This window comes from Engraulis encrasicolus, chromosome 10, assembly GCF_034702125.1.
Source record: "Engraulis encrasicolus isolate BLACKSEA-1 chromosome 10, IST_EnEncr_1.0, whole genome shotgun sequence".
Taxonomy (NCBI): domain Eukaryota; kingdom Metazoa; phylum Chordata; class Actinopteri; order Clupeiformes; family Engraulidae; genus Engraulis; species Engraulis encrasicolus.
The window spans coordinates 29,924,925-29,948,018 of NC_085866.1; the positions used below are offsets into that span (position 1 = coordinate 29,924,925).

At 43.1% G+C, this 23,094-nt stretch overlaps 1 protein-coding gene across 2 annotated transcripts in view; it reads left to right on the forward strand.

Annotated features, from left to right (window-relative positions):
- ptpn22 (protein tyrosine phosphatase non-receptor type 22) overlaps positions 1-23,094 on the forward strand; it is a 32,315-nt gene that overhangs the window by 1,030 nt on the left and 8,191 nt on the right. For both annotated transcript variants that reach the window (XM_063208588.1, XM_063208589.1), the window contains exons 2-13: positions 12,357-12,465; positions 14,033-14,109; positions 14,928-15,023; positions 15,446-15,484; positions 16,370-16,441; positions 16,879-16,938; positions 17,486-17,628; positions 19,699-19,765; positions 20,264-20,341; positions 20,723-20,812; positions 21,166-21,263; positions 21,831-22,711. In XM_063208588.1, coding sequence (XP_063064658.1) covers positions 12,357-12,465; positions 14,033-14,109; positions 14,928-15,023; positions 15,446-15,484; positions 16,370-16,441; positions 16,879-16,938; positions 17,486-17,628; positions 19,699-19,765; positions 20,264-20,341; positions 20,723-20,812; positions 21,166-21,263; positions 21,831-22,711 — 1,810 coding nt within the window. The remainder of the gene's footprint in view (positions 1-12,356; positions 12,466-14,032; positions 14,110-14,927; positions 15,024-15,445; positions 15,485-16,369; positions 16,442-16,878; positions 16,939-17,485; positions 17,629-19,698; positions 19,766-20,263; positions 20,342-20,722; positions 20,813-21,165; positions 21,264-21,830; positions 22,712-23,094) is intronic.

Sequence of the window (23,094 nt, forward strand, 5' to 3'; positions counted from 1 at the left end):
CACACACACTGTGGACTTCCTCTACTCTACAGCCAATGGTTCTCTTTCAAGAAAGCAGAACTATGTCAAATGCCATCTCCTTTAAGCACATACTACTTCTAAACTGTCACATTTCAACACACACAGTTTTTTTTCTGTACAGGCAGAGTTAAGAGCAGATGAAAATGAAAACGACCAGATGAAAACTCATTACTCCAATGCAGACCTCAGACATGTATTTAAGTGAAGTTAAATCAAGTGTACTTGTCGAAGAATCTATGTAACAGGGTTAACGCGGAAGTTTGAAATTGCGTTTGACCAGTCTCCAATGTGCAGTTAAACTTAAGATATACGACACTGACAGTACACACACGCGCACACACACACACACACACACACACACACACACACACACACACACACACACACACACGCACGCACACACACACACACACACACACAGGCGCACGCGCACACACACACACACACACACACACACACACACACACACACACACACACACACACACACACACACACACACACACACACACAGGCGCACGCACGCACGCACACACACACACACACACACACACACACACACACACACACACACACAGGCGCACGCACGCACGCACGCACGCACACACACACACACACACACACACACACACAGGCGCACGCACGCACGCGCACACACACACACACACACACACACACACACACACACACACACACACACACACACACACACACACACACACACACAAAAAGCTGGTGCTGAATACAATGTTAACACATGGCTAAATCCATACATGGTAGGTTCTCTGTAAAGCTTCACTTGAAAGCCACAGCGTATGCTATTTACATCTCTTCCCCTTGCAATATATTTTAGGCCTATCACTTGAGTTTGTGACATTGCAACTAGACTCTCTAGTGCAGGGGTAGGTAACTTATGGCTTTGGAGCCATATGTGGCTCTTATGAGAACTGTACCTGGCTCTTACTTACCAAGGGTTGCCAACTGTCCCTTGAAATATGGAATTGTCCCGCATTTATAAATAAAACTACGTGTTCCGTATTGAGCAGAAACGGGACACGGGACTGTAGCCCCTTAATGCACGCCGTACCTCCAGTGGCACGCTGTAATACTATAGTCATTGAAAGTTAACTTGGTCATTGTCACTCTGTTAACAGCAAATGTATAACGCAGTGTCTTAAGGGGTTAAAATGTTTTAAAATGCTGGGAATTACGTCTTAGAAATGCAAAATGTTCAACCTGTTATCAATAAAACTTAACAACTTCACTACACTTCAACTACACTCTAAAATTGTTGGGCTTAAAAATAGGCCTATATGCTCTTATTTGTTTTCAGTGTTTTTAAAATTGTATGGCTCTCACAAAAATGTATTTTTAAAAAAATGGCTTTCATGGCTCTCTTCACCAATTAAGATCTTGGCCCATGCTCTAGTGCATGGGCTGAATGTGTTTCACTGTTTTTGTTCATGTAGGCACTTTCATTCAGAGTAAAGTAGAAGTAAATGTACTTTTAGAAATGTAATTTCAACACTAGTATGATATTGCAAAGTGGAAAGTTGTAATATCATAATAATTACCATGAAACCATGTAATATCATTGTAGCCTAATTATATCCACAAGAGTACTTCTACTTTATTCTGCCTTTGTTAATAGTCTGCGGAAACTGTTCTCTGCAATGCAATAGTGCTACTACAGGTATCTCAGGATTAGAATTATAAAATAAAAGACACTTATGAAGCTTTATTGATGCCTTTTGTAAGGAGTTGGATCCGTTCTAAAGTACCTAGTTTGAATGTACAAGTTTGAATGTACTGTACTGTACATCTTGAATGTAGAGTATGTGACCAGCATCTTCCTGTTCTGTCCACACCCAGTCTCAAACTAGCTAGGTTGACCAGGGCACAAGTCAAATGAGCAAGTTGAAAATATATCACACCCTGAGTGTGTGTGTGTGTGTGTGTGTGTGTGTGTGTGTGTGTGTGTGTGTGTGTGTGTGTGTGTGTGTGTGTGCGTGCGTGCGTGCGTGCGTGCGTGCGTGCGTGCGTGCGTGCGTGCGTGCGTGCGTGCGTGCGTGCGTGCGTGTACATAACCACCTACTGTATGGGAGACACAGACACACCCGTTACCAAGTCATCTACAACCTGGGCGGTGGGCAGCAATATACTAAGTTACAGTAATGGCGCAGGTTTTTGAGAATAGAGACAGGGAAGGGTTAGATATAACCTGTGCTGGTTGGAATTCAATGCAGTCTTTTTTCGGAAAGTGCGCTGAACTCCCATTAGGTCTTCAGGTGCGAGTGAACAGCAACGTTCATATTTTGTTGAAAAGCCACACTCTTGGGTGTAATTCTTGTATTTTATTTTAGTGGGTAGACGCTGAAGAAGGCTTAGGCCAAAACGTATGTCTGTCATGCTGCTAAGTAATGGTGGGGTGGCGTCCGCGCCAATATCTTATCCTGTGCGTATCGCTCGGTGCGTAATTCCAAGAGCAGTATAATGAAAAGGAAGAAAGGAGTCGCACACTGGAGCTGAATGCAAAATCAAAAACTGTATTAAACAAAGCCGAAAAAAGTAAATAAAACCGACAGACAGGGGACAAACGTTTCAGGTCTAGCCCATCATCAGTGTTCCCAGAACAATCAGTGTTCCCAGAACTGCTTTCAGCTACAGTGTGCGACTCCTTTCTTCCTTTTCATGTCATGCTGCTAACCCACTAAAATAAAATACAAGAATCACACCTGAGAGTGCGACATTTCTACAAAATATGGAATTCAATAGGCCTACACTCAAAGAGGCATATTTTTCAGTACTGAAGAAATCATGCAAATCCACATCATCACATCCACTCTGTCTCACAGATAGTGTTACAATCAGCCAGTCAGTTCTGGGTATAGGCCTAGAATGTAGTTTAGAATAATAGAATGACAACTTGAAATGTGAAAAAAAAACCCGACATATTTTCATACCGTGCCAACCTTTTAAATGATGTGTAAGGAGAAAACTTTGAAACATTACAATAATCTCGCACTGTATTTTCTATTTTTGTAATGAGGTTAATGCCATGTGAAAATGTATAATGTACATGTATATCAATACCCCCTGCCATTCTTTTCAAGACAGAGGGCCACAGACAAGGATGTCCTCAAAAAGAAACGAATAAAAAATACAGATAAGAAACACAAATTGATGGATTTTCACAATTCTTGCTGATATGGTGGTTCTACAGTTACACTGACGTATGGCTGATTCTATATTTGATTATGGGAGGCAAAAACGTAGTAAACCACCCGTCTGTACTTCCTGACACTGCACAAAATGTAAAGCACTGATTCTTGAGAAAGCGGCTAAAACATGTCTCTGCAATAAACTGCCAATTCTGTTGTCAATAAACTACCAGCTTTCATGATATCAATATGCATTCCTTGTTAAGACACAAGGGGTCGTTACTTAAATGTACAGTCGTTTGAAATATTTAAAGTATAAAATTTATATTACTTTTCATGGCTATAAACCTGCCAACACCTGGAAATACAGCTGTCCCAAGGACCAGACTCATCATTTCAATTGACTTAAATGTAAAAATCACTGATATTTATTGAATATTATCACCATGTGTGAAAGTCCATATTGAAGTGGTTCTGAGATATGCACATAGCGCGTGTAAAGCATTATTTACTACTATTTCTGATTGATCTAAGTGAGTCCAAGCATATTAGTCACACCGTCAGATTTTTAAAAAAAGACAATAAATTCCCCCCCCCACCCCCCCCCCCCCCCACCCCCCCCCCCTCCCCCCCCCCCCCCCCACCCCCCCCCCCCCCCCCCCCCCCCCCCCCCCCCCCCCCCCCCCCCCCCCCCCCCCCCCCTCCCCCCCCCCCCCCCCCCCCCCCCCCCCCCCCCCCCCCCCCCCCCCCCCCCCCCCCCCCCCCCCCCACCCCCACCCCCCCCCCACCCCCCCCCCCCCCCCCCCCCACCCCCCCCCCCCCCCACCCCCCCCCCCCCCCGCCCCCCCCCTGGTATGCGCAAGGTCATTGTCATTACTTAGGACCCCTTTTCAAACCTTTAGTTCTACCTGAGTACGTCAAACATCACTCGAAGCGCCTGTAAGTTTACTATTTCTCCTCAAATTTGATCATTTGTTTTTGTGGATAAATGGTACTGTCCCTAACCATAAACTGCAAACACCGTCGGGGGTTTTATTAGTATGTATTGTTACCATTAATGTTAATTATAATACTTTTTCAGATAGCGTCTGAAAGCCCTAAGAAATACAGTGCGAATACGGATGTGGCTAATGTGAGCAAAAAATGCACTATTAGTAAAAGGTGTGTTTGTGTTGTCACTCACAACCAGTCTTTGTAACCACCGTCAAAAGATTTTGTTCCGCTCTTCAATCAGTGTTCCTTTATTTCTTACTAAATTGTGCTGGTTATGTTGTTAAACATTACCAGACATGTTGTAATAAGTGTGACCCAAACTTGGTTAGCCTGCCTACACTGTGGTGCATTTGCGTGGGTTTTTTTGTCACATTACGGACGGTGGTGACATTTGATGTAGTTCACATTAAAGCAGTGTTCTAATTGTTTTTGACAAGTTTAAGAATATGCTTCCAATAGTATCTTCTATTATGTTGAATTGTCAAAGTAATTCACTTAAATACAGTAAACTTATTATTTTTTACTTCTAATTCTAATCTGAAGCTGGTGACAAAATCCAGATGAGCCATATTGAAAAATGATAAAAACATGGGGAGCTTGGCCAATGTTCATGCACAGCCGAAGTCGTTTCATCTATGTATTATTTGGTGTGGTCGTTATTCGGTCAATTGACTCCCTTTCATTTCTAACGGGGCTCCCCAACGTTCGCCGTACTGTTATTTTCGTATAACGGTCCGGGTTGGTCTATAACAGACGCTGTCTATGGCACAAGACTTTTCACTGCTAATATAGCTCTACTTTTCAACAAGACTATAATCAGTGCTGTGTTAGACAACACCTGTTGTCCTGGCTACCTTCTGTAGGCTGTTGCTAGCGGTGTTCCACACGCACTGGGTTTGTTTTGCCGCACAACAATCTTTTCATTAAATAGGCCTATAAGAAAATGTCCCGCCAGTGTGAATCCATTTATGTATATCCATATAATAAGGGGTTAACTTTCGGCGAGTCGGTCGCTAGTCTGTGGATATAGCAGCTACTTCAGAGAGAAAAAGACCCCTCCGATCATTTTCAATAATCTTGGACGACTTCCTAGGAGAGAATCTATCATATGAGAAAAACCACATGCAACAAAACAGACTGTGCACACACAAAATTTAAAGTGTTTATGATAGATGTCATGACTTGTGAGGGCTTTTTATTTGCTAAATGTGGGTCATATTTAGGTCACTTTCACCACCTTCAGATTTCTGTCACAACCGTAAGTTCTTATGTCACACCGTAAGAAGGAGTTTTGGACTTTAAAATGAATGCGCTTACTAAATTTTCCTTTGTAGTGTTGAATTATCCAAAGTAATAGCAAATTTAAGCCCTACACGAATGTTTGTGATATTTTTACAAAAAATGTTTGATCTATTTACGCATTAAGTAAGCATTGTCTGATAGCACCTATTTTTAAATTAGAACAACATGAAGCAGTATTTAAAATAGAAGAGGTAATTTCAACATTTTAAAGGCGTATGTGTGAACCAAAAAACACACACAATCTCTTAAAAAAATCCAGATACATATGACAACCTAATTTCAATACACTTTTATTGCTTTTATTTGTGGTACTGACGGTGTTGAAAAAAAACAAGGTATGATCGGAGAAAAACCTGATTTCTGAAAAAAATGGAAAATGGGGAGATTGGCCTTGTGCATTTCTGAAAAGCCAAGACCTTTGTCTACGAGGATATACCATATTATTTTGTAATTCACTTTGTTTTTTTCTTTCAAGATTACAACCTGTTTTAGCCACTTTCTCAAGAATCAGTGAAAGGCTAACCAAAGAGCACTTTCGACAAACTTGACTGAACGCCAAAGCCCTCTGACCCTTTTCATTGACTGCACATAATGTACTGGTAATCCCCTTAACTCATTTTAAATATATTTTTAGGGGCTTTTATGCCTTTATTTGACAGTCAAAGATGGTGACAGGAAGCGAATGGGACAGAGAGATAGGGCAGGATTGGGAAATGACCCCAGCCAGACTCGAACCGGGGTCCCCTTGGGTGGGCATGCAAGCCCAAATGTGGGGGGCTTAGCGCGCTGTGCCACAGTCTTTACACCTTACACATTGATAATGATTAACCATGGACACAATGTAGATTACCTGTGTTCGATCATGTGTATGGCGCTATGTTTACAGATTGCATTTTCTAAATGCACAAAAAGGGAAGGGGTGCTCGCCTAGGGCACCAAGTTGATTAGAACCGGCCCTAATTATGGCGTTCCACTGGTGGAACAGCGTGCATTATGGGACTACGCAGTTAGTAGGCATTTTTTTGCAGGCGCCTTAGGCTGAAATGGGTTAACAATCTGTACTGGAAATGTAACGCAGACTGTCACAAAGCCAAAGGCTGTCTTGTCTGTTTCAACGGAAGAAAATCAGCCAATGAAAGTTTGAGCATGGTGTGTGACATGAGCGAGAGATCTACCATCGCTGTGGTTTCTTTTTCCTCTCATGTCATGAAACTGAGTGGTCTGACAGGTTACCTTTTTCCAAAAGCAGACCGAGGCATTTGATGGCCACGGGTAAAGCCCACCTTTAAGAATTCTATTATTATTTCAGATCGACCAGACTAAGGCCAGACATGCTCCTATGAGCTCTGTTGCCACAATGTGACTTTTTCTGCCATTTTGATGTTACCAGTCTTCCCAGCGTTGTGGGACAAAATCAACCTCATGACAGTCATGGTTATGCGGTTACGGGGTCAGATTTGTAGCCCAAAGGTTGCCGGTTCGACTACCGACCTGCCAGGTTGGTGGGGGGAGTAATTGACCAGTGCTCTCCCTCATCCTCCTCCATGACTGAGGTACCCTGAGGATGGTACTGTCCAACTGCACTGCTGCCTTTCGGGCGCCATTAGGGACTGCCCCCTTGCATGGGTGAGGCATGCATGCAATTTCGTTGTGTGCATTGTGCACTTGTGTGCTGTGGAGTGCTGTCTCACAATGACAATGGGAGTTGAAGTTTCCCAGTTGGGCTTTCACTTTCCCTTTCTTTTAGCCTCCCCTGTCCATCTCAGAGTATGATGTGCACAATCAGATACTGCGGCAGCACACCAACAAGGCAGCTAGCCCTGATGCCTTGAGTGACACCAGCTACATCACAGAACTGTGTTTGAACATCTTCAACTGGTCCCTTAACTGTGCTACTGTCAGGGCCGCTGACAGCTTTGGCTGCCTGGGACCAAGTCATCTGAAAGGGCCCCTCCATCCAGTACATCCAATATAATGAGGACCCAATTCTGGGCCCTCCTCTCTCCCTGGGACTGGGACAACTGACCCCTTTGACCCCCTCCCTGTCAGCTTCCCTGTCTACTGTGCCTGTGTGTTTTAAATCAGCTATGTCATCTCAGTGCCCAAAAAACCTAACATTGCCTGTGTTAATGATTATAGGCCTGTGGCTCTCTATAGGTTCCTATCCTGTTACACATAACACATAACTTCACCAATTTTGGCTACATGTCAAATAGGGGAAGTTGGTGATGGTGTTGATGATGCTTTGCACTCGTTACGCCTCCACTGTAAGTCCGCCTACGCTTGTCACTAATTTCAGCTCAGCTTTCAACTCTATCCTGCCTATCAGACTGTATAGCTCTCTCCTGTCCTGGGGGGGTGGGTTCAACCTTTCACTTTGTCACTGGCTACAGACCAATATCACCTCCCCCCCGCCCCCAAACACACACACACACACACACACACACACACACACACACACACACACACACACACACACACACACACACACACACACACACACACACACACACACACACACACACACACATGTTTTTTTCTGGTTGTTTTGTTGAATTTCTGTGCACACCAAAGTACATTCTGTGTCCGATGTCTTCCTTTCTTATACATAGAAGTGAAAAAACAATACCTAATACCTAGACCTAATGTATAGCCGTTGAATAAAAAAACAAGACATTCAAAAGCGTGTCTGTCCTTGTTTAACAGCTTCAGAGGGTGCAAAGCCTGTAAGCATAGTTTGTTCTCTAGAGCTTTTAGATGTCTGTTGGTCCATGCTTCTGCTCCATACAATAGGGAGGGAAGAACTACAGCTTTGTAAACCTGGATTTTTGTTTAGGGTCTCAGGTCTGTCATCAAAGTCTCATTTTCTGAGTTTGGCATAAGCTCCACTGGCAAAGCCCAGACGGTGATTGACCTCAGAGTTGCTGTCCGCGTTCGTGTGGGAATGGAGCTTTTGCCGGGCAGTGCACAACACGCACACCTTGCCATTTCAATGCATTCTGGTAAGAAGTACGCATGACTGCCCAGCAAAAGCAACACTGTGCCATCACGAATGTGGCCTATGCTTTGGAGGAGAGCAGTGAGGAGAGAGGGTTAATGGCTGGTTGAAAGAGGGCCTGTATCTTCTTGATGTTTAATGCCAAACTCAAGGCCTTGGCAATACTTTGATAGTAAGTTCCATAGAACCTGGTGGTCAACAGAGTCAAAGGCTTCTTGTCAGATCTATGAAGGTACAGTGGCAGCCCTGTCGGGGGCGCTTTTCTTGTAGCCGGCGTGTCAGTGAAGATCATATCTGTTGTTTCTCTGGATGGGCGGAAACCACATTGAGCTTCTGGGATTAATTCAATGGAAGCACACGCACGCACACGCACACGCACACGCACGCACATGTGCGCATGCACGCACACACATACACACACACATGCATGCACAATGTTGAGTTTAAAACCGCGTGTGATACTTGAAATCAATGGGGTAGCAAAAACAATTGATAAAGGACAGGTTTGTGAATATTACATATGTTGCACACAAGACCCTCAAACCACAACCAATCTGTATCAAATACCATTTTTAGATTCATATACAAGATACAAAAAACACTTACACAAACATTTATTATGATGACCATATCATTCTCAGACCACATAACCTTGGTTGCCCGGTCATGCCGCTTTTGTCTGTACAATATAAAACAGATCAGGCCGTACCTGACCCAATATGCATCTGGTGTTCAACCAACCCAAAAGGGCGAATGTCACACCACTTTTTGTCAACCATGCATTGGCTACCAGTGTCTGGCCGAATCCAACACAAAGCTCTGACCCTTGCCTACAAAATGAAAGCAGGTTCTGCTCCGGCTTTAATTGCGTTCCTCCAATACCAACTGCTTAACCTTGCCCTCTACTCACACAAGGCAACCCCAGTCCAAACCGTTTTCTGTCATTGTTTCTCAATGGTGGAATGAGCTACCAGTTGCTACAAGAGCAGGGTCATCCCTCTCAACCTTCAAGAAGCTAGTGAAGACTCTCCTCTTCCGAGAAAGCTTCCCTGCTTAACACTCTAACATAACTAATTCTACTCACCTTAGTCTTTAGTTTTTAGTCTCTTGGTAACACTTTATAATAATGTTCCTTAGTAAAGACTCAGTAAATAATTAACTAATGATGAATAAAACATTAACAAATGTTTTTATTATTAACTAAGTTTTATTAATGCTTTATAAAATATCTACAAATGATATATGCAAGATTGTACACACCTTATAACAGAGTATTTTATTCCTTTACAAGCAACTTGTAAATGTTTGACGAATATAAAATATTAACATAGCATTTCCTAGTCATTTACAAGCATTTGTTCACATTTCCTAGTCATTTACAAACGTTTGTTAATGTTTTGTTCATCAATAGTTAATTATTTATTAAGTCTTTATAATGCTTTTTTGCATCCATTATTCTAAAGTGTTACCAGTCTCTTTCCTTAGTCTTATTCTCTGAGGTCTTTCCTTAAGCCACTGCTATTAACATCTCTTGTGTACCTAACATCTTTATGTACCCAATTACTTATTTTTTTTTCTTTATCACTGTGTTGGACATTGCTGCCAGTACACTGCGCCTATAGATGTCTTGCTTATCATCCAATTTGCCTTGTTACCTTCCTATTATTTAATGTTGCTTCTATTACCTTCTGTTTGACAATGTTGTCAGTGTTGCAACTGTACACTGCACCTTGAGGTCTTGTTTACTTTTTGCTACTTTTAATGCATTGTCCTCTTCTTTACTCTTTGTAGGACAATGCTATCAGTGTTGCAACTGTACATGTTCTTGTTTAAATTGCTCCTTGTTAGTCACTTTGAACAAAGGCGTCTGGTAAATACTAATGTAATGTAATTTTAAAAGCCTCTTAAAGAGTTTATGAAACGAAAACAAAGTAAAGGAATTTGACCATTTCCAGGACAGATTCTGAAAGTTCTAAGCCTTGTGAATGAAATGGGATATTGTCTGGTTGATATTTTGTCCTACAAGTCATGTTAAAACGTTCCCAAAAAGTGTTTTTTTGGTGACATGCAAATTTTATGCAAATGATATGCGTGACATAGAAGGGGTGAGTTCACCTCATTCCACCTTGTTCAAATCAATGGTGGCTAGTACCAAAACAAAGCGCAGTGTCAAGCAGTGTGTTGCTGGAGAGCCGAACGGTGCCAGCTGCAAAAATGGCTACTTGACAGAAGGAATATCTTTGCACAAGTTCCCTTCTGTGAAGAATGATGGAACTGTGGCCAACAAGGAGAAGGTTAAATCAAGCTAGGGCTCTGTGGATCCAATGCGTGGTTTTGAAGCAAGCTTGTGGTCACTGTTGTGCTCGGCACATTTCCACCCCTTGTGCTTCACCACAAATGTGGAGGTCGCGGGCATGGTTGGACTGAAGAGAATGCTATTGCCTCAAGCAGTTCCAACAATTGACATCGCCGGCGTGCAGACTGAAACTGCCCCTGTTTTACCTTGTCCATCTGCTTTGTATGTTGTTTTCAGGAAAGGGTAATGCACATTACATGCCAAACCGTTGCGAATGCTCTCGGAATATGCACTTTTTGTTGATTGCCATTCAACTGGTCAATATATTGGTTTTGGGAGGATATCCGCGCATCAGCGTTGTGCTCTTGGTCGAGGACAGCCAACTCACAGACTGGGCTACTCAGGGCTTTTTCTGAACGGGGAAATAGGGGCGCTCCACCCTCATACCTCCGTGGGTGCACCCTCATACTTTTATTTATATATATATACATTTGAGCGGCCCTAATTAATTTCTCATTCATGGGGGGGGAACACCCCCCTTCATCCCCTGTAACCTGCCATGATGCTCCCTTATGCCAAAAAAAATCCTAGAAAAAGTCCTGCTACTGCTTAGTGAATAAACGGAGATTCACATAGCGTAGGCCTACTTTGAAGCGTTGATTGTTTGTTTTTAGTATTGTGGTGCATGTGTGGCTGACGTTTGGACACACCTCGTCCTCAGAGTCAGGCTGAGGGACACGCAACGCCTGTGACTTTGAGCACAAAAAATAATAATAATGATAAACGCTAAAAATATGCTGAGGACTCAGGCTATATAGGGTGTTTTTTCCAACAGCCTAATACCTCCGTTTTTTCTCTAGTTGATGATATTTTTGCATGTAGCCTACATGCATTTCAATCACACTATATCGCGCAATTGAATCAAAATGCCCCCCATTTGTCAACAAATACACACGCCATGTCATCTTTGGGTCATGGCAAAGCGCCCTTAGCAACCGTAACCATAAACATAAGAACTGTCAGGCTATGTCAACAATCGTCACTTCACCTGTCAGACATGTCACTTTCTGCAGATGTATCAGTGCCTCTGAAATAGATTTGTGCTGCTGTTTTGTTTTTTCTCATGAGGTTGGATGTGTGGTTTTTCGACACGCTGATGTTTGTATCAGAATTTTGGTTCCTTTATAAGATGTGGGTCCATCAAATGTGTGTTGTTTTCTCACATCGCCATACTAGCAAACCAGGGACTCCCCTCTTTGATGTCACAGCCCAGCTCATTAGTCACACCAAATTTCACAGAATTCACACTTTGAGTTGCCATTTTCACAAGTTCCTCCAGGATGATTGGGTTCAAAGTCTCATCGATGCTATCAGAAAAAACAAGGCTTTAATGGGAATGACTGTTTGTTTTCGTTTCATAAACACTTTAATGGTATACTGTATGTGCTTTATTAAACCCCTTCTCTGAAGATTTTTGTTTTGCCTTTCAATGCTACTTTCACACTAAAAGTTGGTTGAAGACAATTGGGTCAACTAAAAGTGAAACTGTGTGATAATATGTGGTTTCTTGTATGTGCTCGTTTCAGAGGCTGAAGCGTCAGTCTACTAAGATTCGGACAGACAAAATCTTTCCGACCAAAGCAGCTGACAAGCAAGAGAACGTCAAGAAGAACCGTTACAAAGATATCGTACCCTGTAAGTCTCTCTCTCTCTCTCTCTCTCTCTCTCTCTCTCTCTCTCTCTCTCTCTCTCTCTCTGCCTCTCTCTCTCTCTCTCTTTCTCTTTCTCTCTCTCTCTCTCTTTCTCTCTTCCTCGGTCTCTCTCTCTCTCTCTCTCTCTCTCTCTCTCTCTCTCTCTCTCTCTCTCTCTCTAACGCATGCATACACACACACACACACACACACACACACACACACACACACACACACACACACACACACACACACACACACACACACACACACACACACACACACACGTGTTCAAGTTTTAGACATTCATTGAATATCTTGAAATGGTACAAAAATACTAAATAAATTACTGAACAAAGGTTTGATTACCCAGCAAATTGTTTAAACTGGACAGAAGAGTAAAATCCAACCAACTTTTTCTACACATAAGTGTATGTTACGAATATGTGGTTTAATCCATCACTGCCAATAACCTATTCCGCCCCCCTGTTTGCACCATTATTTAAGTTGTTTGCTGAGACTACATTAACATGAGACATGTAATTCAGAATTAACTCACTTTAATTCTGACTAAAGCTTAATTCCACTTTAAGAACGTCATGTAAACACTTGATCATTCGGAATTAAATGAAAGATCAAAATAAATTCGACTGCACTATTTAATTCTGAATTATTAATTCGAAATTAGAAACACCATTGTGCCATTTTCTGCCTTTGTTATTCCAAGATTTCCGAATTCTGTTTTTAATCTAACTGGTAAAGCACATTGAGATGCATGTCTTGCATTACGTAATTGGTCAATACAAGTGCTAAAATTAGGCCATTCCAATAATATTTTCAGATAATTTTTTGAAACGCAAATGCATGGACATTTGTTTAATGTGTGTGGAATGACCCCATTATTATAGCCTGGTCCTGACCATCCCATAATACTACCATTTCATTTCGTATTTATGGTCTGGCATTTGTTTGCTCTGAAGCGTTTGTAGGAAGCAGGAAGTTTGCACTCAGTTATGGTTTGAAATTATTGGACACATCTCACCCAATCGCTGGCAGTTACTCAACAACAACATAGCACAGACCAATGGCTCGTCCTCCCCCTTTCCTCCCCATGTGGGGAGCGTATTCGATTATTGGCTGTTTTCTGGGGGGGGGCGTTGCGATCAAAATTCTACTGCTCCAGGCACTCCACAGAGAAGCACGGCCAGACTACAGTAGTGGAGCCAATCCTTTGGCGGAAGTACGTAGGATGGCTCGCGAGGCTACCATTATTATACTTCTTTTAGTCAAACATTTTGAATACATTTTGGTCTATTCTGTCCATAGATTTGAAAAATGTTAAATGTAATTTCTTATTGTCTATAAATGAGTTCCACAGTTACCAGTTACAACATCAAATCGCTTATTTGTTGTTTGCATTCAGAGAGCAATGACACAATACACCAAATTTAAACAGAATCCTGTAAGGTGATTGGTCATTCATTGAAATGAAAAACTTTTGCCGGATTGTTTACATGCTGAACATTCCTTCTCTCACCATTTTATCCACTTGCATGCTTTCTGTCTTTCAGTTGACCATAGCCGAGTAAGGTTGTCCCTCAACGTCTCCAGTACAGACAGTGATTACATCAATGCCAGTTTCATTAAGGTATTTGAATCACAATCAAATCTCACGCACATCCAAATAAGACTGGTTTCAGGTGCAGGTTCAAAAAAGTTAAGCCCATAGGTAATGAAAAAAAAACGCACACTGGTATTTCGAAATAAAATGGATTAAATGGGAGCTCACCGGTATGCTTTTTTTTTCATTCATTAAGGTATTTGGCCATCAACAACAGCTGTTTTTAACATACTCAAGGAACCACAGTGTAATGTCTAGAGAACTAATGACATGAGAACCTTGTCTGGAGTAGAACCAAACATAACTGCACTGATTTCAGTATTAAAATGATCGACTGATCATGCTTTCATTAGTGGGCATTGGGCAAGCCAACTAAATCAGCAAGAGATCAAATACTTATTACTGTCACTGTATATGCTGTAGCACATGTTAATGCTTATCTCAAGTCAAGTCAAGTCAGCTTTATTGTCAATTTCTTGACACTGGTCATACAAAGAATTGAAATTACATTTCTTACTTTCCCATTGCAGACAAACGTAGACATACTTTAGGTATAGACATAGGAAGACAGACAGTACACATACAGTGCACAGAGTACCCATACAATACGCATACTGACATTTAAAGATCAAGACTGGACAAACAGAAGACATACAGAGAACAAGGTGGTGTTGTGCAACAAAGAGGTGTTGTGCCATTTCAATAGTGTCTTAGTGTGACAATTCTGACATAGTGATGGTAGCATTGTGCATAGAAATAAATAACACAGTTTAGATCAGAGCTAGACAGCTAAAAAGTGTGTTGTGTATATATTTACATTTTGGTTGGTAACTACTTATCTGCAGGGGGTCTCAGGACAAAATGCTTACATTGCCACTCAGGGCCCCCTTCCTCACACTGTGCTGGATCTGTGGCGAATGCTCTGGCAGTATGAAGTCCAGGTAAGGAGGACTAGTCGTCTGTGCTGTCATGCTCATAATTTAAAACATAATATTGCAACGTTAACCTCAGCCTTTCTGTAAAGTTAATTGTTGTAATGTTAACCTCAGCCTCTCTATAAAGTTAATTGTTGTAATGTTAACCTCAGCCTCTCTGTAAAGTTAATTGTTGTAATGTTAACCTCAGCCTCTCTGTAAAGTTAATTGTTGTAATGTTAACCTCAGCCTCTCTGTAAAGTTAATTGTTGTAATGTTAACCTCAGCCTTTCTGTAAGGTTAATTGTTGTAATATTAACCTCAGCCTTTCTGTAACGTGAATTGTTGTTACCTTAATCTTAGCCTTTCTGTAACGGTTATTGTTGTAACGTTAACCTCAACCCCTTTAACTCCCTGTCCCTCTCATCTCCTCTGTCTCTTCTTGGTAGGTTGTGGTGATGGCATGTAGAGAATTTGAGATGGGAAGGGTCAGTATGTTGTCTGATAAACATTATTGTCTCAATAAATTATAAACATACAATGCTGTCTAAAAGAGTTGCATGTAGGCCTGTGTTGTTAACAACTGGACTTCATTTTGGAGCTTGAAACCAACTGTTGACAATTGATTTTGGATAACATGACATGGATGACCTGGACCTTGGCTTTTTGGGGTTTTATTTCAAATAGGACAGCGAAGCGCAACAGGAAGTGAGTGTGGAAAGAGAGGTGGGGTAGGTTTGGTAAACGACCCAGTCCGAATTTGATTATGGGTGCCCCTGGGCAGGCGTGTGTGGGTATTTGGGGGGCTAAGCGTGCTGTTTCATAGCGCCCCACATGAATGACGAATCTTCACAGAGATGCAGTACAGTAGATACAGTGCGTTCACTGCTTGAACTATCAATCTGTCCCTAATATAAGACAGACCGCATTCTCTAAAGGTGTTAACCTGTAGGCAACGGGGCTGTAATTAATAGATCCACCCGTGGTACACATCCAATTTTCTAGTTCCTTAAACATCACAACAGAAACCAATCAAAGCTCCTTTAATCAAAGGTTTGAAATATCGCTCAAGCACCAATAAGAAGTCTAGTTGATTAAAACGCAGGTTCTTTGGATAACACGATGAATGAGAGTTTTAGTAGATTACATTCATACTGGTGAACACACACACACACACACACACACACACACACACACACACACACACACACACACACACACACACACACACACACACACACACACACACACACACACACACACACACACACACACACACGCACACACACACACACACACACACACAAACACACACACACACACACTGTATGTGAACGCTTATGTAGGGCCTATGTTTTCTGTCTTTTGTGTAGAAAAAATGTGAACGCTACTGGCCACTTACCCCTGAAGATGTGTTTGTTTGTGAGCCCTTCATTGTCACATGTGTGAGTACAACACTTCACTTCCGAGCACTCGCCTGACCTCTTCCTGTCCTGGCTTGTGGCTTTCTAAGTGACGCAACTCAAGAACTGACATTCTCAACAAACTCTGCCATTTTACCAAACTACCGGACTACCAGCACATATATGTGATTAGAATTTTAGCAAAATTACGTGTTCCCACTATGATGTCACAACCGTTCTGCGGGATTTTTAACACAGAGGTCTATGGGAGATGTAGAATGTTTGAGTAAAACTCTAGAATCCTTACTCCTCAAAGGGCTACATATATTTTAGACATAATAGTCAACCATGTACAATGCAGCAACTATTAACATAGTATAAATAAGTATAAACTTTTTTTTACGGCAATCTTGAATGCATGTTTGCGGTGCATTTGGCCATGTTATATACTGACTGACTATGCTCTCATTTGCCTTCAGGAATCAGAGGAAGAAAACGGGGATTATTTGACACGAGTTTTAAATGTGACATATCAGTCTGTAAGTTCACAAGCAACACACACACACACACACACACACACACACACACACACACACACACACACACACACACACACACAGACACACACACACACACACACACACACACACACACACACACACACACACACACACACACACACACACACACACACACACACACACACACACACACACGGGATACAAGGTACAAGATACAAGAGCAATTTATTATCTACTTCATAAATTTGCATTTTTGATTAATAACAAATATTTTTGCCCTCATCAGACCTCTGTAGTGAAGGGTCACCTTACGTACATTCCACGTACTGTATACAGTAAGGGTAATTCTATAATGGAAATCATTGTATAGGTGACTGAGATCATGGAATGCCCATTGTCTACTATGTCCAGTAATAGACACTTAATTGCAGACATTACAGCCAGCATACTTCATTGAGGTCTTCTACAACATTCTTCCAAGTCCAAGAGTCTGGTGTGTGTGTGTGTGTGTGTTTGAGACTTAACTTACAAGTCTCGTTCTGAGAGTGTTTTGTGTTCTGATCAGGCCAGCCGCACAATCAGGCAACTGCACTACATGAACTGGCCCGATCATGGCGTTCCAGACTCCATCGGTCCCATTCTGGAGATGCTGCAAGAGATGCATTGCTATCAGGAGCACGAGGATGTACCCATATGCATACACTGCAGGTACGCACGCACGCGTGCACGTACACAAATGCTCGCACGCACACACACACACACACACACACACACACACACACACACACACACACACACACACACACACACACACACACACACACACACACACACACACACACACACACACACACACACACACACACACACACACACACACATTAATTTTCATATGCAAACCAGTTCTTCTGTTTGAACCTTGCTCTCTCTTGTGTGCACAGCAGGTAAACTGCAGGTTCACACGCACGCACACACATGTGCACGCACGCACACACACCGCCAGACACACACACAGACACACACAGAGACACACACGCGTGCGTGTACACAAATGCTCGCACGCACACGCACACGCACACACACACACATACAGACACACAGACACACACACACGCACACGCACACACACACACACACACACACACACACACACACACACACACACACACACACACACACACACACACACACACACACACACACACACACACACACACACACACACCAACGCCCCCATTGCCTCCTTGACCTCATCATAAAGCCTTCCAATGCCCCCTAAGTACTAAAAAATAAAATAGACTAATACCCTCCGCTGGCAACTAAGTACAGCCCCCTCTCCTTCTCAACAACTTCCCCAAGGGCTCACTAGTGCCCCCAACGCCCCCCTATGGGGCTGTAGAGCCCCCCACTGAGAAACACTGTAAGCCCTGCGTGCTTGTGAGAGTGTGGTTGACCACCTGCGCTACCTTCCTGCCCTCAGCGTGTATTCATGACGTCCAACCTCACAGTTGACTACTGCGGTCTCTCACAGAATAGTTCTCTCTCTCTCTCTCACTCTTCTCTCTTTGTTTCTCACTCTTTCTCTCTCACTCTTTCTCTCGCTTTCTCTGAGTTTGGGTGGGTCAGAGACAAATAAGGGTTTGAACAATGACACAATGAAAAACACGGTTCACTGTCACATTTTTATGCAATGTTTTATTTCACGTTTTGTTTGTTTGTTTGTTTGTTTGTTTGTTTGTTTGTTTTGGCACTACGGCAATAAAACATGAAATATTGGGTATTTACCTTCAACTACACAGAATAATATGTTGTATAGAAACAGACACATTCTGAACCCTCTCTGGTATTTTCTGAATAACTTTTGACAAATCATTCTAAAACTGAAAAAAGTTGTCAGCACATTGAAATAGAGGACTAACTTAGTCACTATGAAATTTCCTTCAAAACATCAATGGAAAATGTTGGTTAGAGCAATTGTCAGAAATCTGTAACCATGTCTCTGTCAATTGGTGTAACCAGTATTTTCCACATCTTGATTTTAGTGTCAGTTTCCTCTGTAGACTTGGGCAGTCATGGGTGAGCGGTTAGGGCGTCAGACTTGCATCCCAGAGGTTGCCGGTTCGACTCCCGACCCGCCAGGTTGGTGGGGGGAGTAATCAACCAGTGCTCCCCCCCATCCTCCTCCATGACTGAGGTACCCTGAGCATGGTACCGTCCCACCGCACTGCTCCCCATGGGGCGCCACTGAGGGCTGCCCCCTTGCACGGGTGAGGCATAAATGCAATTTCGTTGTGTGCAGTGTGCAGTGTTCACTTGTGTGCTGTGGAGTGCTGTGTCACAATGACAATGGGAGTTGGAGTTTCCCAATGGGCTTTCACTTTCACTTAATTCAACAATGAAAGTTGAATATAACACTACAATTGAATGGACCCATACATTTTCAGAATAGTGGTAAATTAACACTGACTCTGTTAACTGTCTAGATACCTAATATCCAGATGGCAGCAAATGACATTGTTAGTTAATGGCAACGTGTGTGACGTGTCTGTAAGCAGTGGTGTAGTCTACTTTTTATGGTGGGTATACTGTATATTTGAGCATTTTTTAAGGTGGGTATACTGTATATATGTGTGCTATTGAAAACAATGGATCAATCAATTTTTAAGTGGGTATACTGAAATCCCAGAAATTTAGAAGTGGGTATACTGCGTATACCTGCGTTCTACGTAGACTACACCACTGTCTGTAAGTACTCTGTTATGCTATCTTGCTTCACAGTGCTGGGTGTGGGAGAACGGGGGTTCTGTGTGCCGTCGACTACATCTGGAACCTATTGAAGAAACAGGTAGACCTCTTGTCCTTTACATTACATTACACTGACACTTTTTTATCCAAAGCAACTTATAGTTCTTTACAGGGTATTGATTACAGTCCCTGTAGTCATCTGGGGTTACGTGCCTTGCTCAAGGGCACTTCAGTCATGGGTGGAAGAGGTAAGGGTGGGATTTGAACCTTTGGTCTTAAGACTATCTCTCTAACCATTAGGCCACGGCTGCTTCCAATTCCTGACAATGTCTCCCTCATTTATATGTTTTATGTTTAATTTTTTTTTTTAAATCAATCAATTCGAGTGTGTGAGTGTGTGTGTGTGTGTGAGAGTGTGTGTGTGTGTGTGTGAGTGTGTGTGTGTGTGTGAGAGTGTGCGTGCGTGAGTGCGTGCGTGCGTGCGTGCGTGCGTGCGTGCGTGTGTGTGTGTGTGATGAGTCTGCCTGGTAATTTCTGTAAGTCGTGATTCTGCGGTTGTGATGTATGAAATGGGTCTTTGTGTTGTTGTGCTTTGCAGTGCATTCCAGAGAACTTGAGCATCTTTGACCTGGTGCAGGACATGCGCACTCAGAGACCTTCTGTTGTCCAGACCAAGGTCACTCTTCCTGTCAAAGCAAAACACACACTATTGAAACATTGTCACATGTCAGCTGTGCTCTCTCTCTCTCTTTCTCTCTCTCTCTCTCTCTCGAACTTGTTTGTGCATGTTTGTGTTTAACCGGATTACATTATACTCTCAATTAAAAGGTGCCAAACATACCGGTAAACAAAAACTGTGAAAAATGAAAATGTCTACACTCTTAAATCCTTGTTGTGTTCTTTTAATTTGATAAACTTTCAGTCTGCTGACCTTCTTCGAGGCTCAGTTCAGAGTTCAGTAGCCCAAAAGCTTAGAAAAATAAAAGAACACAAGAAGGATTTAAAGTGTGCAGACATTTTTCTTTCATTTATCGCTGTGCATGTTTGTGTAAAACAGGAACAGTATGCGTTGGTCTACAGGGCCATTAAGTTCCTGTTTGAGCATCACCTGGTGGCGGGCGAGGGCACTGCCAGTCCAGAACAGGAGGTAAGTGGCACTTGCTGAGTGGAGGATCATTTTTACCTCGGCCAAGGAGGTAATATGTTCTCAGTCGCGTTGGTTTGTTTTGTTTCTCTGTCAGAAGGATAACTAAAACAATGTATGAATGGATTTTGATGAAACTTTGTGGAGCTGTTGGAAATGACAAAAGGAACAAGTGATGATCCGGATTATGGTGGTGATCCAGATCATGATCCGGATCCAGGCATTTTTAAAAGATTCTCCACCATTGCAAGATAGGGCGAATTATTTTTTCAGTGATTTAATAAGACACCATGGTGCTGGACAGTTGAATGATGCAAAAAAAAATGGAGGGTGAACAGTCTTGTTTTTTTTTTCAGGCGGACTTGGCCAAATCATCGATCAGCCCTGACTTAAGCAGTGACCTGTCTGACCTCAGTGACACAGAGTTTGAATCTAATATTGATTCTGTTTCAAGGTATGACACGCAAAGATCTCAGAAGGGACCACACAAAATACTGTACACACACACGCACGCACGCACGCACACATACATACACACAAGAACACATACACACACACACGCACATGCACACGCACACGCACACGCACACGCACACGCACACACACACGCACACGCACACGTACACACACACACAAGCGCACACACACACACACACGCACATGCACACGTACACGCACACGCACACACACACACACACACACACACACACACACACACACACACACACACACACACACACACACACACACACACACACTGATGTCTGTGTAGTGCAGACATCTGCAGATTGAGCAACTTCACACTTTACACTTTGCAATGAATGCTGAACAGAGTAGGTGTACGTTTAACTCAACTGTGAGGTACCAAGGGAAGAATACCGTTTCTGTGCTTAACTGGTTGAAGTAGCATTACAATAAAAGAGGTGTGTCTGTTTTTTTGTGTGACTTTTTTCATTTTCTGAGGTTTGTCTGTTTTGTTGTTGACTTTTTTAATTGTCATCATTACCCACCATGGTTGCAGCAATGGTAGACCCGTGGAGGCCTTGGGTCTAAGTGCTCTAAGTGCACTAAGTATGGCACTCCCGGCGGTGACCAAGAGCCATTATGATGACCCGGACGCCGAGCTAACATCTGTCTACGGACCCGAGGACATCCGGCTCCAAGCGATGGCTGACAACCTTCCCCAGAAACCCCCACTTCCAGCACATACAGCCACCACATCAGACCAGAAACCCCCACTCCCCACACATGCAGCCACCACATTCGACCCCTGCAGTACCTCCCAGGCCACAGGCAGTCACCACCCTCCCCAGAAACCCCCACTCCCCGGACATACAGCCACTTCCACGTATGACCAGAAACCTCCAGTGCCCGCTCATGCAGCTGCTGCATTCGACCCCTGCAGTACCTCCCAGGCCACAGGCAACCACCACCCTCCAGCTAGCACACTCGCACAGTGCTCAGCACACAGTGGACACGTGTATGTTAGAGAGGAGGGAATGTGGGACACACTTAGCCAGCAGACGGCCCACTCACAGGATCCGCCTGCGACGCAAGCCATAGCAGTCACACACACACCACCACAGGCGATGCAGACCCCTCCTGTACAACACATCACACATACTCAGCAGAGAGCACACGTTGACACATCCACCACACCACATGCACAACAATCCCATGCCCATAATGCAGTGCGGGAGGATGCGGGGCGCTGCAGGAGAGTGCCTTCTGATCTGTGCGTGACTGTGGAGGACCCTTATTTCAGCCCCGTGGTGTCACCAGTGACAGAGGCGAGCTTCAATCCACCACAGATCACACCAGTGGCAGAGGCGAGCTTCAGACTGCCACAGATCACGCTCAATGATGAGATACAGCAGCCGTGCTCTCTCACACAGGACACAGGTGGGTGTGTAGCCTACTACACACACATATTGGAAAATACACAATACACTACAACAGTGTTTCTCAAACTTTTCGTGACATTCCCCCCTTCAGAGGAAGGGTGTCTGTCTGCGCCCCCCTCGAGCAAAATGGTTACGAAAATACAAATAAATAGGCCTTCGTAAAGTTTATTAGAGCCTAATATACCTGTACACGTATATGGCCTATGATGTTCTCTAAATTTTACTGAATAAATTAATGAATATATTGTGATTGTAAAGTGAATGTGTTGACTTAATGGTAAAGCAGAAAAGTATTAAAAAAGAAAAACCTTCTGACTTCACGCGCCCCCCCCTCCAATACCTCCGCGCCCCCCCTAGGGGGGCTTCCGCCCCATGAGAAAC